The sequence below is a fragment of the Bos indicus genome, chromosome 10 (genome assembly GCF_029378745.1).
Source record: "Bos indicus isolate NIAB-ARS_2022 breed Sahiwal x Tharparkar chromosome 10, NIAB-ARS_B.indTharparkar_mat_pri_1.0, whole genome shotgun sequence".
In the NCBI taxonomy this organism is placed as follows: Eukaryota; Metazoa; Chordata; class Mammalia; order Artiodactyla; family Bovidae; genus Bos; species Bos indicus.
In genome coordinates this window covers 88,678,860-88,696,415 of record NC_091769.1, presented here as the reverse complement: position 1 = coordinate 88,696,415, position 17,556 = coordinate 88,678,860, and the positions used below count along the sequence as shown (strand labels likewise).

The following is a 17,556-nucleotide window of genomic DNA, read 5'->3' as shown; positions in this document are numbered from 1 at the left end:
GGAATGAAAATGTCTTCTACATTTGGGACCACAACAAAGGAAATTAGATTAAATGGGGAGTAAAATAAAGTGCACAATTTAATACTATTAACATTGTTATTGCAAATAATACTGCAAAATTTCACTCATTTCACATGCTAGCAAAGTAATGTTCAAAACCCTCCAAGCCAGGCTTCAACAGTATGTGAACTCAGAACTTCCAGATGTTCAAGCTGGATTTAGGAAAGGCAGAGGAACCAGAGATCAAATTGCCAACATCCGTTGCATCATCAAAAAAGCAAGAGAGTTCCAGAAAAACATATATTTCTGCTTTATTGACTATGCCAAAGCCTTTGACTGTGTGGATCACAATAAACTGTGGAAAATTCTGAAAGAGATGGGAATACCAGACCACCTTACCTGCCATCTGAGAAATCTGTATTCAGGTCAAGAAGCAACAGTTAGAACTGGACATGGAACAATAGGCTGGCTCCAAATGGGGAAAGGAGTATGTCAAGGCTGTATATTGTCACTCTGTTTATTTCACTTATATGCAGAGTACATCATGCGAAATGCTGGGCTGGATGAAGCAGAAGCTGGAATCAAGATTGCCTGGGAGAAATATCAATAACCTTAGATATGCAGATGACACCACCCTTAGGGCAGAAAGCGAAGAGAAACTAAAGAGCCTTTTGATGAAAGTGAAAGAGGAGAGTGAAAAAGTTGGCTTAAAACTCAACATTCAGAAAACTAAGATCATGGCATCCATTCAGTTCCATCACTTCGTGGCAAATAGATAGGGAAACAACGGAAACAGTGTCAGACTTTATTTTCTTGGGCTCCGAAATCACTGCAGATGGTGACTGCAGCCATGAAATTAAAGGACGCTTGCTCCTTGGAAGAAAAGCTATGACCAAGCTAGACAAGCATATTAAAAAGCAGAGACATTACTTTGCTGACAAACGTTCGTCTAGTCAAAGCTGTGGTTTTTCTAGTAGTCACCTATGGATGTGAGAGTTGGACTACTAATAAAGCATAGCGTGAAAGAATTGGTGCTTTTGAACTGTGGTGTTGGAGAAGACTCTTGAGAGTGCCTTGGACTCTAAGGACATCCAACCAGTCCATCCTAAAGGAAATCAGTCCTGAATATTCAATGGAAGGACTGATGCTGAAGCTGAAACTCCAATACTTTGGCCACCTGATGTGAAGAACTGACTCATTTGAAAAGACCCTGATGCTGGAAAAGATTGAAGTTGGGAGGAGAAACGGATAGGGAATGAGACGGTTGGATGGCATCACTGACTCGATGGACCTAAGTTTAAGTAAGCTCTGGGAGTTGGTGATGGACAGGGAAGCTTAGTGTGCTGCAGTCCATGGGGTCGCAAAGAGTCGGACACAACTGAGCGACTGAACTGAACTGAAAATAACGCGACTTAAAAGGCATCTAAACTTCGTTAGTATCTTCCTTAGGGAATGCTCTATCATGCCATAGTGTAAGAGCGATGCGTTTTGGTTTTCCTTAACTGAACCGTGTATCCCAGAACTCTGGTTGAGAATGGAACCGAATTGTAGTCTTGCTCAAGAACTACAAGTCCCAGAAGGCCGTTCGACTGGGGCGCCTGCGCACCGCGCGCTCCTTCCTTTCCACAGCTCTCCGCCCGTGAAAGGCCCGCCCCGCGGTGCTGTCGCTCGCGCTGGAAGAAGCGGAAGAAGATGGCGCTCACCAGGTGGGTTTGTTGATTCGGTTCCTCGATACGGAAGGGTCTGGGAGTACCCACCTTTTTCATTTCTCTGCCCACACTCTGCGGGCCGTCAACCGGCCCGGGCCACAGAGCAACTGTAGGCCGAGGCCACGGCTGGGCTCTCCTGCCGGCCGCCGGAACGGCTAGGCCTCGCCGAAGCTGGCGTCTTTACTCAGCGGCTTCCCGGGTTGTCTTCGCCCCCTCACTAGGGCCGAAAGTCGCGGCGTGGCCAGTAGGTCTCTGGCCTGAGAGACCGGGGAGTCCCGCGTGTTTTTCGTTTGAGCGTCTTGGGGTGTGGAGGGCTCCGCCTCTGGTCCGCGGCTCGGGTGGGCGCGATGGGTGTGTGTGGAGGGCAGGGGCTTATTTGGGCGGAGTAGAGCGGGCGAGAGACGGCGACTGCCTGGCTGTTTTTTCGCCGAAATCTTTTCTTCTGTTTCTGTCCGAAACCAGGACTCCTGGAAAAAAAAAGGGGGGCGGGGGAGAGCGGTACTGAAGGAGATTTAAAATCAAAAGCTACAGTAGTGGCCGCTGTCTGCTAGTTCGCGCCGCTGCCCGCACTTTTAACTTTGGGCTTTTTTAGAATTTCTTCCTGTAGATAGAACCGCGTATGATTTTTGCTGTTCCCGTTGCCTTGGCAACTGCAAGTGATTAAAGTGGTCCCCGCCTTTAAAGAAGAGATGCTTAAGCAAGAGATTCCAAGAAGTTACGTAACTCCGAGCTTGCTGCCCCATCTAAGTGGAAAAGTTTCCACGCAAACGAACTGCAATGGAAAAGTTGAGTGCCCAAGAGGTTAAAGAAAGGAATCGCGTTAGGACATCTGCCTCAGCTCCCCTGACACTCTTCATTCTCCTCGTTCGCCTTTGTCTTGGCTGATGACCGTTATGAACCCTAAAAATACTTGGATAAGAGATTTCTTTCGGGTGCCTTGCTCTGTCCTAGGATTTGTGTGTATACAGAAGGAAATCTGACAGTCTTTGGCAGTAGGGAAGATTGGGGTACAAGGCCTACAGATATGAAACGAAGAATAATACAGAATGCTTATTATGTAGTACTAGCCTGAAGTGCAAAAAGAATTAGATGGAATGGGCTGAATGAACTGGAGCGTTTTCTTTAGTAAGCGTTGCAGGCAGCAAACATTCGAGTGAGTGCCCTCCAGGTGGGAGGCAGTGTGACAGACTAGTAGTGTTACGAGGAAAGGCTTTGTGGAAAAGATAGAATTGAAAAGGACACAGAGCAAAAATACCAGAGATCTTGTCAGTATTGGGTGCTTAAAATTGCCATAGCAGAGTGCAGTCATTAAATAGCTTGTCTTGGGGACTTACATAGCTTTCTGATTTTGCGGAGTTCTAGCTGATTTGGTTTCTATGCAGAGTCTCAAGTTTCCAGGTGAAGTGTAGTTATCTCTAAGATCTCCCAGAGATTCTTAACAGCAGAGACTAGTAAAAAGGAAGGATAGACTAAGATGTCTCCACAGTGGCTCTGTTGACATTTGGGGCTGGATAATTCATTCTTGTATGGGGCTGCCCTGCCTGTATTAAGATGTTCATGAGTATCTGTAGCTTGTACCCAGTAGATGCCAGTGGCATCCCCACCCCTTCTCCTCCCTCTGCCTCACAAGTTACAACAAAATGTCTCCAGATGTTGTCAGATATCTGCACTGTAGTTATTTTGCCCCCAGTTGAGAAATACTGAGGTAGACTTGTGCTCACTTAAGCAGCCCACCCCTACCATTGGAAAGTACCTCATGGAATTGTCATCTGTTACAGGGAACAGCAATATTAAGACTCTCTGGAAGGCTAGGCTGTGTTCTCATTATAATCCAGGCCAGATTACCTGTTTACTAGATTGTCCAAACTCTGCCTTGACAAGCTGCCTGCCTTTTGATCATTTTAGTGACTAGTTCTTCCAACAGAAGTTAAAAGAGAAATGAAACCTAAATAAATATTTTGGCTTCTTTGTTTCTGACTTTGTATCCCTCTATGTGTTAGTATACATGGTTTACTGAAAACAGCTCATCCATTCATTTGCTTAGTAAATTGCATGTGTTGGATCGCATGGATTGAAAGTCTGCTGTGTGCCAGCTAGTGTTGCTATTGAGTCGATCTTCTTACCCTCAGAGTTTACATTCTAGGGAAGACAGACTGTAGGAGTAAACAAATCAATAACACAATTTCAGGTAGTAAGTACTAGGAATAAAATAAAGGTATAGAGAGTGACGCAAAGAGCGGGGTGGAATGTTATTTTGGTCAGGTAACAGCTGTAGGGAGGTATAATTGAGCAGGGACAGGAATACTAAGAAGCAAGCACTAAAGAATTTGACGAAGAGTTTTCTTAATAAGTAAATAGAATACCTATGGCAGTGGGAAAGCAGATGTAAAGATACAGAGATGATTTGTTTAAAGAAAGGCAGTAAGTTTGTCATGAACGAAAAATGATGAGTGCAAAGGGTAGAGTGAATTTATTTCTCTAGCCAACATTTAAGTAGGCCGTATTGTGAGCTAGTTAGGCAATGCCTTAAGAGTTAAGGATTAAAGAAACAGAAAGTGTGATTCCTACCCTCAAGTTGCCCACAGTCTAATGAGAGAAAGAAAGATAAATCAATAGTGATTGCAGTCCAGTAAGACAGATATTGTAGTAGTGGTGCGCAGAGGGTCTTGTGAGAGCATAGGTGAAGGGCAACTAACTTACGCTGGGGGAATTGTGGAACAGCTCCAAGAAATCAAATATTTATGGAACACACACTGAATGGTAGCCAGACTCTGTGCCTCGTTGTTCATGGGTGGTCTCATTTAATACTTAAAACAGCTCTGAGAGGTAGATAATCTTTTGGTCCATCATTACAAATGAGAAAACTGAAGTTCAGAGAGGTAAGCAACTAATCGAAGTTAGTGTGTGGCATGGATAGCTTCTGAACTCAGAGTTCTTACCATCACATTACCTGACCCACCACACTGGATTAGATTCTTCTGACATACGCTATCAAAACACTCTACTTTTTCTGATCACTTGGTATAATTGGTAATTACGGAGTTGTGTGATTTTGATCTCTCTCTACAGAACCCATCCATCTTTCTCAGTTCATCATCTCCTTTCCTACCTAGCACAGTGCCAGCACCCCAGCAACCAATAAATATTTTTTTAATAAATAAGCTCTGCTGCTTATTCAAATATTCTTACTAGCCAAGAATCACAAAGGGACCCTAACTTTTCCATTGGGTATATTATTTACATACTGGAATCCTTTTGTGGTACTTTGGTATGTCTCTGTAATAACTTGTATCATACTTAAAAGTTAAGAATGGTTAAAACCTCTTAAGTTTTAAATTACATTCAAAACTAAATACCCTTGGGAAAACACACTTAAATATGCATCTCGTGTTTTCTTTCTTTTTTTATCCACCTCTTTGTTACTTTCAGTGCTAATACTTATTTTTTTGTATTGATGCTAAAATAGTTAAATGTAGGAAGCATAAGGGTAAAAGAGTTAAAAATAAGTAGTATAAGAATAGTAAAGTGCTCGGTTCAGCACCACATGTACTAAAATTGGAACAATACAGAGAAGATTAGCATGGCCCCTGCACAAGGATGACACGCATGAAGCGAATATGAAATTCGTGAGGCATTCCATTTTTTTTTTTAAGGGGTATTAAAGACACTAAGAACATCGTATTCTAGAGAGTTGACCCCTCGGTAATTGAGAAAATTTACTTGTTACAAGAAAAGAAATGTGGAGGCATAAAAACTAATGCTTTATTATATGAAATATCTGTCAATTCTGGGCACTGGTTGCCTGCATCCTGGTCAGATATTTTTACTGTATGTCTCTGAGTACTTATTTCTTTTCCAGGCATAATAAAGCAACAAATATTCAACCCTGCCATAAATCATTGGAAAGTTTGCTCTTTTGCCCAAAGGAAGAAATATAATAGGAAAACAGTGTTTGATAGCCAAATTGCAATGATAAAATGTAAGAGTTTTTAAAATTCTTACTTTTTGTCTTTGTTTCTAGCTTTTTACCTGCACCTACTCAGCTGTCTCAGGACCAGCTTGAGGCTGAAGAAAAGGCACGATCCCAGAGATCACGACAGACCTCACTGGTCTCCTCCCGAAGAGAGCCTCCCCCATATGGTTACCGGAAAGGCTGGATACCTCGGTTATTAGAGGTAAACGGTTTTGCTGAAATTTATTATAGTACCTTTGTAAAGTAAATGTAAACCCTAAAACTGTTGCATATGAGTTCCAATGTGATAGAGATTCTAGCTGTGAGCTCTCAAGACATGTACTTCCCTCAGAAGATTGAGCTTTTTGTTCTTGCTTATTCTCACTGCTTTGTGATCACTAGAGAAGTATACCAATGTATGTCTCTTATGTCAAACTGTTAACTCATGTACAGAAGAAATTAACAGACCCTTTCTAAATTGGGACTTATAGTGTATGGAAAATAATGGGGAAGTAAGAGAGAAAAATGAAAGAATGGTTTTATTTTCAGGTACCTTTCCTTCCCCCTTCCCTACGTGCACAGTGCCACATCACCCTGAAGAAACAATTCTTCACCAGGGAAAACTGGCAGCATTTGCTTTTCTGATTTCTTTCCTGTTAGTTGTAGTGGATAGAACACTGACAAGAAGATTCTTTTTATTAATTTTTTTTTCCTTATAGCTGTGTTCCTTACTATTTGTGTGACCCTGGACAGATCCTAAGCTCTCTTCCTCTGTTTTCTTATCTTCAATAGGAGAATATACAGCTTAGATCAATTTGGGAGAAGGTATAAGAGACAGAATTTGATGGTTAATTCAGAGGCAGTGAGGGAGAAGGAGGAATCTGAAATGATCTTTTTATGTCTCTAGCTTGATCGCAAATAACAGACATTGTTAGCAGCACTTACTCTCCTCATTACTCAGGATCTTGTACATCAGTTCAATGCATATTCCCTTCCCTAATTCCAGGGGCAGAGTGCCCATGCTTGATCACCTTTTTTACCTAGGGAGAAATGCAGACACTTGAGGCTTGCCTCCCCAAGGCCTCTTCTTTCTTCTCCATCTTTGTATTTTCATTCTGACTCCTGCAAATTTTCCTCCTCCACTTCCCAAGGGATATACTTGCCCTATTAAAAATCTCTGTGCCTATTCATTTGTACCCAGTTATTATAATTTTATCACTTTGTTTTGTTCTGTCTTTACATAGTTATAATTTTGCTTCACAAATAGGAAGGGTCAAGTCCTAAACTTTTTTTCATATGCCACCAAGTGGTGATCATGAAATTAATTATTCATTGGATTGAAATATGTTGCTCAGCACCTATGTAAAAGCAACTGTATTCTCAGCCTCTCTCCTTTGTCATTATTCCTGCCTGCCACATTCTTTGTATAGCCTCGAAGAGGAACACCCAGCTAAATCATGTCTTCTCCTGACATATTCCCTGGTGGGTTTTTTTGTTTGGTTGGTTTTTGCTCAACTATACTCTGATCTTTATTAATTCTAGTGTCTGAAGGCCAGCCTTCTGACACCTCTGAAGGTATTTTTGTTGTTGCTTTTATTTTCACTGATAATGTAATTTGTAAGAAGCAGAGCAAAATAAATGATTATCAAGGAGGCCATAATGCTCCCTTATCTGGGGCAAAAAGGTAGTACTTGCCGTTATCTAATAGAAGACTGGAGTGTCTCTTTTAAGGGATTATAGATATTCTGCATTTGGCCTCTCGGTAGATGAGAGTGAGGATGGCAGGCTTCATCTACATACAACAGAAATTGCATCCTTACTTGCATTTCAGCATCAGGACATTTAACATTTAGTACTATTAGTTTTTAAAAGCTTGCATGACTATCATAGGGTTCCTATATCCTGGTGGAGCCGACCAGTTTATTTGAAAATGAAACCAGAATGGCCAGCTGATGGAAATACTGTGAATGCTTCTTGAGGAGAGTGAATATTCTGTGGAAGAAAGCATTTTGTTCTAGTTTTTAAAGTAAAAGCTGTGATTTTTTGGCAAGCTTAATGACCACATAATGCCACATCTACAGTCCTGAAGTACTTGTTACAGTTGAAGAACTCTAGCAAATCTGAGCATATGTCAGATTGATGGCCTACGTACAGGTAGGACCATTCTGGGAAATGTTTTAACTATTTTCTGCCTAATTTACAAGAAAACATCTTCAGCTCTATTATTTGTTTTAAAAGATGTCAAACCTTTCTTTAGCAAGTAAGCTTTTTTTTTTTTGCAAGTAAGCATGTTGTACCTAGAAAATCATATATCTAGGATCTGATGAGATATTTCTTGAAGGAGAAGGACATATAAAAGTGGCTATTTTCATAAATTTTTTTTTCATCAAATCCCCTCTAAATGATTAATATTAATATATTTTTCCTCTAATTTCTTGCCCTTTCTTGAGCTAAGATACTTCAGTTTAGTAGGAAATGTAAAGGCTTTTGGAGTCAAAAGATACGGGTTCCAGTCCTTATAGCTATCCATGAGACCTTGGAAAAATCACTTTTAATTTTTCTAAACTTATTTTTTCCATATGAAAATATGAAGTGTTGAAGAACTATAAGAATTAAATGATAATATATGTGTGAATTATATTTTCTAAGTTTTAATAAGGTACTAAGCAAATATTGACTATGCCAAAGCCTCTGTGTGGATCACAACAAACTGTGGAAAATTCTGAAAGAAATGGGAATACGAGACCACCTGACTTGCCTCTTGAGAAACCTATATGCAGGTCAGGAAGCAACAATTAGAACTGGACATAGAACAGCAGACTGGTTCCAAATAGGAAAAGGAGTACATCAAGGCTGTATATTGTCACCCTGCTTTTTTAACTTATATGCAGAGTACATCATGAGAAACGCTGGACTGGAAGAAGCACAAGCTGGAATCAAGATTGCCGGGAGAAATATCAATAACCTCAGATATGCAGATGATACCACCCTTATGGCAGAAAGTGAAGAGGAACTCAAAAGCCTCTTGATGAAAGTGAAAGAAGAGAGTGAAAAAGTTGGCTTAAAGCTCAACATTCAGAAAACTAAGATCATGGCATCTGGTCCCATCACTTCATGGGAAATAGATGGGTGGACAGTGGAAACAGTGTCAGACTTTATTTTGGGGGGCTCCAAAATCACTGCAGATGGTGACTGCAGCCATGAAATAAAAAGACGCTTACTTCTTGGAAGGAAAGTTATGACCAACCTAGATAGCATATTAAAAAGCAGAGACATTACTTTGCCAACAAAGGTCCGTCTAGTCAAGGCTATGGTTTTTCCAGTAGTCATGTATGGATGTGAGAGTTGGATTGTGAAGAAAGCTGAGCACCGAAGAACTGATGCTTTTGAACTGTGGTGTTGGAAAAGACTCTTGAGAGTCCCTTGGACTGCAAGGAGATCCAACCAGTCCATTCTAAAGGAGATCAGTCCTGGGATTTCTTTGGAGGGAATGATGCTGAAGCTGAAACACCAATACTTTGACTACCTCATTCGAAGAGTTGACTCATTGGAAAAGACTCTGATGCTGGGAGGGATTGGGGGCAGGAGGAGAAGGGGACGACAGAGGATGAGATGGCTGGATGGCATCACTGACTCAATGGACATGAGTTTGAGTGAACTCCGGGAGTTTGTGATGGACAGGGAGGCCTGGTGTGCTGCGATTCATGGGGTCGCAAAGAGTAGGACACGACTGAGCGACTGAACTGAACTGAAGCAAATATTATTAATTTAATAAAACTTTAAATTGAATGTCCATATGTTAACTTGAATGATAGATCTTTTTTGTAATTTTAAATTTGACAGACTTAGCTTATCTCCTTTAAAAGTCTTAATTCTGTCTTCTAAATAATTATATATAATCATCATTAGAAATGTACACTCATTTCTGGATGCTTCCTATTTGCTTCTCATGAAGCAGTGAATAATAGTATCATGTTCTTAAAATCTGAAGAAGAAGTATAATTCTTTACTTTTTCTTTTTTTTGGCTGTGCTGCACAGCTTGCAGGATCTTAGTTCCCTGACCAGGGACTGAATCCAGGCCATGATGGTGAAAGCCTGGAATCCTAACCACTAGGCCACCAGGGAACTCCCCAATTCTTTACATTTCTGCTCTAACTGTAGCTTGACCTGTCTTTCACTAAGAAAATTATGTATGCTAAAATGAAAAATACTTACACTAAACATTTTGCTTAATTTGTTCCTGCCATGTACTTAAAATCCAGATCCCTGCCATGATCTAGCAGCTGTTTCATGATCTGATGTTTGTTGTCTTCCCATACAGACTTAATCACTTATGTGACTGCACCTCTGCCCTTAGTAAGCTACAGCCCCACTGGACCTCGTTTTCTAGAGCATGCTAAGCTCAGTCTTGAAGCAGGGCCTTCACACTTGCTGTTTAATCTGCCTAGAAAATGCTGCCCTCAGATCTTCCCATGACTGATTTCTCATCATTCAGGCTTTACCTCATACTACCTCTTCACAAAGGTTATCCCAAGCACACTATCAAAAACAACCTGTCTTCCCAGCCCCTTTATTGCTTTCAAGGCATTTATCACAAGCAAAAATTATGCCTTTTATATCTTTGCCCACTAAAATGTACACTCCATAAGATCAGTGACCCCTGCTTTGTTTACTGCCATTTCTCTGCCGCTGCTGCTGCTAAGTCGCTTCAGTTGTGTCTGACTCTGTGCGACCCCATAGACGGCAGCTCACCAGGCTCCCCCGTCCCTGGGATTCTCCAGGCAAGAACACTGGAGTGGGTTGCCATTTCCTTCTCCAATGCATGAAAGTGAAAAGTGAAAGTGAAGTCGCTCAGTCGTGTCCAACTCTAGCGACCCCATGGATGGCAGCCAGGCTCCTCCGTCCATGGGATTTTCCAGGCAAAAGTACTGGAGTGGGGTGCCATTGCCTTCTCCAGCCATTTCTCTAGCATCTAGCATAAGGGCTCAATAGTTACCTGCTGAAAGAGTGACTATATCTTAAATCTCAAATTACTATTATTGAACATTCTTTTTATTTCTCTTTATTTATATAGGATTTTGGAGATGGAGGGGCTTTTCCAGAGATCCACGTGGCCCAGTATCCCCTGGATATGGGACGAAAGAAAAAAATGTCAAATGCATTGGCCATTCAGGTGGATGCTGAAGGAAAAATTAAGTATGATGCAATTGCTCGACAAGGACAGTCAAAAGACAAGGTAACCCTCTCATTGATTTTTTTCCCCCATTGATAAATATTTCGTGAGAAGTTTTTTTTTTTTTTTTAATTGTGTGAAAATGAAAATGATAACTCTTTGGCCATTTAGTTTATGTTAAAAGTAACAATGAAGTATACTTAGGCTAACTGAAGATGAGTTCATAACAGTATGAACAATATAATATGGCTTCATAACAGCAATGCCTTTTTCCTTAGAAAGTCCTCAAATTGATGATAAGTTTATATATATTAATACTTTGGGATTCCATGTATTTGTTTTACATTTAAAAAACAATTCTTGTTTCCCTTCCAGTTTTATTGAGATATAATTGACATATAGCATTATATATAAAAAACAGTTCTTTTATAGTACTAGCTTTTTTAAATGCTAGTAAATTTTTAAAAATCTACAATTCTGGCAGTCCTAAAAAAACCAAAATTTAGTTTTGTCTATAATCTTTTCTATTTCTCTTCCAAAATACGTACATAGTTAATTATTTTAATGGTTCGTTTGAATAGAATAAATCACATAAACTTCTTTCCCCCTTGATTAAGTACAAAACTGGCACTTGCTCATTTTAGGATGGCCCTGCTTACAAAGTAATCCAAAGACCAAAAATAAAATTTATTTAAAATAATCTCATCATAGAGCAGCCACACCCAGAGCCAAGGAACTGTTTTTAAGACCTAGTTTTTTTCTTATAAATAAATACTCCAAATAGAGATAAAATATCTCTTTAGAATTGAATGTATTAGGGACAGTACCTGAGAACCTTCAATACCTATCCTTTGCTTCTTCTCTCTCTCCCAAACATTCTCATTTTACTCTCTAAGGCAGCACTAATGATACATCATTGTTTGCTCCTCCATTATGGATGCTAGTTTAGGGGGAGAACAATTATGCAGTCATGCAAATTTATATCTCAGATTTCAGCTGGGCTCCCTTGATGTTCCTCCAAGCTTAACTCCTACTCTTCTCTATCCTCTCTCAGTTTAACAGGTGACTCGCCATCTATTTGCAGATAAGACTGTTGGAAGAAAATTATTGGCTTTCTTTATCTTGCACTTGCCTTTTTGTCTTGACTGTTCCTTTTGTCACTATAACAAATCTCCTATCTAAACCTAGTCTTGCCAAGTGTATTCTTATGTATCCTAGATCTCATCTCTTCCCCTTTCTTTTGTAACTTCACCTTTACATGTATTCCCACTTTATATATATACACATACAAACATATGTATCTTTTTTTTAAATAAATGACATTTTAATTCTCATAACTCCCATAGACTTGATTTTTTTTTTTTTTTTTTTTTACTTTTACTGTTTTAAAGATTTTTATTAGTACATAGAGGGTCTACTTCATTAAGAAAAATCTACATAGATTTTCATGGTGGCCTTGTGCCCTAATTGTTTTTAAACATTGAAAATTTCCAGTTTTTTACTTTTGCAAGCAGTGCTTTAGTCAAGATCCATATATAACATCCTTTTCCACATCAGTGTTTTGTATAATGGCTTCCCTGGTGGCTCGGGGGTATAGAATCCACCTGTCAGTGCAGGAGATGCAGGTTCCATCCCTGTGTTGGGAAGATCCCCTGAAGAAGGAAATGCCAACCCACTCTACTGTTCTTGCCTGGACAGAGGATCCTGGTGGGCTACAACCCACGGGGTCACAAGAGAGTCAGATACGAATAAGCAACAGCAACAGATTTGTATAAAATAAATTCTTAGTAGTATATATATTGGGTCAGAGGATATTCACATTTCACATGTGACATATAATGCCAGTATGTTCTCTAAAAAGCCTTTGCCTAACATTCATTCTATTCTGTTGTATTTCCCTCAGGCTCTCCATCTGTTAGTGACCATGATTTATCTTATTTCTTTAACATTTTTCAGGTATTTCCTTCTCTGCTACTTAGTTCAGACCCTTATCTTTTCTTGCGTAATTTACTGCAGCAAAATCTGAACCCCTCTGCTTGGCATTTGTCTTACCTGCATGAAAAAAACGGTAGTTCATGTTTTTCTGTTTCTCTCTCTCTCCCCGCCACAAACACAGCATAAGCACGCACACTTAAAATCTTTCTATAATCTTTAGGATGAGAACCAACCAAGCACCTAATGACACACTTGACCTCTTGCTTACGTTTCTAGCCTAGCATCAATTTTCACCAGAATATTGAAATCCAAAAAATGAAAGTCCAGTTTTAGCCATTCTGTTTATCTTCAGTACAAAATTATCGACATTACAGGTTGTTGTTACAGAAGAAGAAACTTTCAGGCATTCCTCGTAATATGTCTGCTATAAGGAACTTCTTGCAGTTCCCGTTATGACACATTTTTACCTTGGGAACTTCCCCTGTGTGCCCTCTCATGCTAGGGAAAGTCCTTTCCGTGTTCTTTTTTACGACTAAATTCTCTTACTTTCAACTCACTCGTCTCTATTCCAGTGTAATCTCCCTGGCTGGATTGGGTGTCCTTTCTCCCTGTTCCCTGTGGTTAGTAGCAGTCATCACCTTTTGTTGTAATTATCTTTTCACTAATAACAGTCTATGACGTTTAATTATAAGCTCCTTGAGTACAGAGATTATGTCTTTATTTTCCTTTTTGATGCCTAACTTAGTGCCTGACACCTTGACACACAGGCATTCCAAAGTGTTTGTTGGGGGAATTATAGCTGTATATTTTGAATAATGGAGAACCACTTTTGCCTGGTTGCTTAGACGGTAAAGAATCTGCCTGCAATGCGGGAGACCCGGGTTCCACCCCTGGGTTGGGAAGATCCCCTGGAAAAGGAAATGGCCACCCACTCCAGTATTCTTGCCTGGAGAATTCCATGGACAGAGAAGCCTGGCAGGCTACAGCCCATGGGGTCGCAAAGAGTCAGACACAACTGAGTGACTAACACACTAACACTTTTTCTGAAGCCACTAAGGAAGCACAGTCCATTCCTACAAAAGGAAAAGTAGGTCCCTATACATGCAGAGCACATCCTGAAAATTTATCCTGTACCAAAAGGCCTTTATTTGCCTTTATTTTGGTGCATCACTCTTTGTTTGAATAGTGACTATTCTTTACTGATATGTGCTACCTTTCCTCTTATTTATTAGGAAAAAGTAACATCTTAGGACAATAATTTGACATTGACAGGTTGTGTAATTTTGAATGAAATATACTGTTAGCCCATTTAAAATGTATATTGGTGATTCTTTTGTATTGAAAGTAGAGTAGAAATGTTTATTTTTAGATTTCAGTATTCTGGCCAAATAAGGTCTCCAAAGTATTTTTATTTACACAGTTGAAGCCTTGGCATGTCTGTTTATAGTGCAGCCCCTGGAAATGAACCCTGGACTAGTGGTTCACAGGGGCACCACTCTCAGGGTCACACTAGCCCTAACGCAAGTGGGGGAAGCTGTGCTTGTGGAGAAGCGGGCGGTATGTAGGAAATTTCTCTACATCCTCTTTAATTTTGCTCTGAACCTAAAACTGCTCTGAAAACTGCTTTTAAATAATAATTTAAAAAACCACAATGAAGATTAAAAAAAGAAGACTGGGTCACTCCCTGAATTGAGTAGAAAGATACTGAATAGAGTGACTACTTGGATGGGGGCTATATGATGGGTTTATTTCCTTCTTGCTGGACTTTATACCCCTGGAATATACATTTGAATTCCTTACACACTTTTAATAAATATGTGCTTTATTTTTTTTTTTAAGTAGATGGATTAATGTATAAAGCTTTTGAATGGATTTAATAATTCAACATTAACTATGCATTGGTATTTAGAGGAGGGGGACACTTCTTGATTGTTTGGGACTGTCTTGAGCGTTGAATCATGTTTAACATCACTGGCACTATCTATCAAATGCCAGTAGTGCCTCACCTGCATCCCCACCATTGTTTTAACCAGGAACACTTGACATGTTTTCAAAGATCCTGGGAGGGGAGTTGGAGCTGTTAGCATTGCCCCGTGTGCAAACCACTGATTTTCCTGTGGTAATAGGAACTGGCTACTAAATGTACAAGATAAGATTTTTTAAAATTCATTATTCAGGATGCTGATATGCAGGGTCCTTGACCTAGGATGAAAAGGTTTGTTGGATTATTGAATTTGCACTGTATTGTAGTGATTTCTGATTTGTATCAGAGGGATCTGGTATTCTTCAGAAACCAGGGACTTTTCACTGAAATATTAACAGTGAAAGAGCAAGAATGGAAAATGCTTGGGACTTCCCTGGCAGTTCAGTGTTTAAGACTCTGAAGTCCCACTGTAAGGAGTGAGGTTCCACCCCTGTTCAGGGAACTAAGATCCCATGTGCCATGCGGTATGGCCAGAAAAAAAGAATGGAAAATGCTAGCTCTAGATATAAGAGGTGAACAAGGCAAAGTTCCAAGAGATCATATTCTAGGGCAAGTCTAAGGTCATTGATCTCTCTAAATGTAAATACTGTGTATAAGACTTAATGGTAATACAAAATTGGGAAAGAGAAAAAAATTTAATGTCAATAAAACTAAATCCCTTTTTTGTCCAATGGTGACTTCAGTGGTAAATCTTTAAAAGTGTTTATATTTTTCCATCTGAAATAGTTATATAGGAAATGTTACATATATGATATTACCTAGAAGAATGCCTTCAACCCTCCCCACCTGAAAAAAAACCTCCAAACTTTAAGATAAATTTTGTGTTGTTACCTTGTTCATAATGTATCACAAACTATAGTGTTTTGATATAACCAAAAGATAGTGTTTTCTTTCTACCTCTGAAACGATAGATACGTTGACAGGCTTATCCTTTTAGTCAATCCAGTCCTTTGCCAGTTTTCAGTCATGAAAAAAATTCTGTTTCACAGATGAGTTACTACTTTATCTTGTTCACAGAGCTCATTTGTGCTCCTTATACCTTCAAAAGTATATTGTATTTTTCAGATAATCCTCCCCAGTCCCTTTGTCTCCTGAGATACGAGTTTCTTCAGCACATTTGGTTCTCAGGCAATAAAAATTTGGGGTTTTATAGTTAATTACCTTGGAGGAATCTCGCTCTTCAGATGTCCTTCACTCAGCTTTGTGAGATGCTAGAATCTTATTGATGCTCATTTAAAGGGTTATTAACTTTGGAATACCCAAACAAGAAGCAGCAAATGGCTCTTGTATGCTAAATTAGTATTGAGACTTTATGTTGAGCATGTATGACTATGAGGGAGCCATTTACTTAAAATCCTTTCCTGTAATGATTGCTGTCAACAGTAGTTAACTCTTCATAGTTTTGGTAGTATTTTCCAGAGATTGTTATGTAACTTTTAATTCTTAAGATACAGATTTTTCCATCCTGAAAAGGTATTCGATATTGAGGTCAGTTACTGGCTGTGTGATCTTAACACACTGAGCCTTGCTTTTCTCACTAGAGTGAGCTTCAGAGCACCTTCCAAAATGAACACTCTGAGAGAATGGTGACACTGCTGCTGCTAAGTCGCTTCAGTCGTGTCCGACTCTGTGCGACCCCATAGACGGCAGCTCACCAGGCTCCTCCATCCACAGGATTCTCTAGGCAAGAACAGTGGAGTGGCTTGCCTTTTCCTTCTCCAGGGGTGACACTAGTAGCTCCCATATCAGTAAACATGTTTTGTGGTTAAAGTATGTGTACTTCTTACCTGCTCCCTTTTCTCATTCCTGAGAAAGACAAGCTAGAGATTTTGGCCTATATCCATGATGCGGTTTTTCCAGGAAATCAGAAGCTTATATAAAACATTCTGCAATCCCAACATGTATACATACACCTTTAACATAGAATAGAGTATCTGTAAAAGTCATACATTCATTCATTTTTACAAAAACTATTGACTGAAAGCCTCCTGTGGACCAGGCATTGTTATAAGCACTGGAAGTACTTTAATGAATAAGAGATTCCTCATCAGTGATACAGGTATAATCGTTGTGCACACCTCATAGGGTTGACAAAAAGTTAAATTTGTTTATTCATATATATATATGTATGTGTGTGTATATATATATATATATATGTATATATGGAGAAGGCGATGGCACCAGTACTCTTGCCTGGAAAATCCCATGGATGGAGGAGCCCTGTAGGCTGCAGTCCATGGGGTCGCTCAGAGTCGGACACGACTGAGCGACTTCACTTTCACTTTTCACCTTCATGCATTGGAGAAGGAAATGGCAACCCACTCCAGTGTTCTTGCCTGGAGAATCCCAGGGACGGGGGAGCCTGGTGGGCTGCTGTCTATGGAGTCGCACAGAGTCGGACACAACTGAAGCGACTTAGCAGCAGCAGCAGCAGCATATATATATATATATATGTATATAAACGAATTTAACTTTTTGTATCAACCCTATGAGGTGTACACAACGATTATACCTATATCACTGATGAGGAATCTCTTATATATAAGGAATCTCTTATATATATTTATATATATATATATAAACAAAAGAACAGTGGCACAAAATATGTGCTTAATATATGTTAGCTGTTTTGTTATTACTTTAATGGTGAAGACAAAGATTTAAAACAGATAATTTTGTACTGTGAGCAGTGCTTTGAAGAGAGCAAATAGAGTTCTGTGACACCAAATGATTGGATGGGGAGGAATTGCTCCTGTAGCAAGGGTAGTCATAGGAGGCCTCACTCTTGCATGCGTGACCTTT

The 17,556-nt window shown here is 39.7% G+C and overlaps 1 protein-coding gene and 1 pseudogene across 2 annotated transcripts in view; both read left to right on the top strand.

The window, feature by feature from the left end:
* Positions 1-1,585: 1,585 nt before the first annotated feature.
* SNW1 (SNW domain containing 1) overlaps positions 1,586-17,556 on the top strand; it is a 35,269-nt gene continuing 19,298 nt past the window's right edge. Inside the window, exons 1-3 of one of the 2 annotated variants that reach the window (XM_019969319.2) lie at positions 1,586-1,706; positions 5,731-5,884; positions 10,737-10,898. In XM_019969319.2, coding sequence (XP_019824878.1) covers positions 1,693-1,706; positions 5,731-5,884; positions 10,737-10,898 — 330 coding nt within the window. In that variant the 5' untranslated portion in view covers positions 1,586-1,692. Of the gene's footprint in view, positions 1,707-2,471; positions 2,495-5,730; positions 5,885-10,736; positions 10,899-17,556 lie in introns of those variants that run through there. The other variant, XM_070797923.1, reaches the window with a different exon arrangement.
* On the top strand, positions 5,235-5,355 carry LOC139185552 (U6 spliceosomal RNA; annotated as a pseudogene).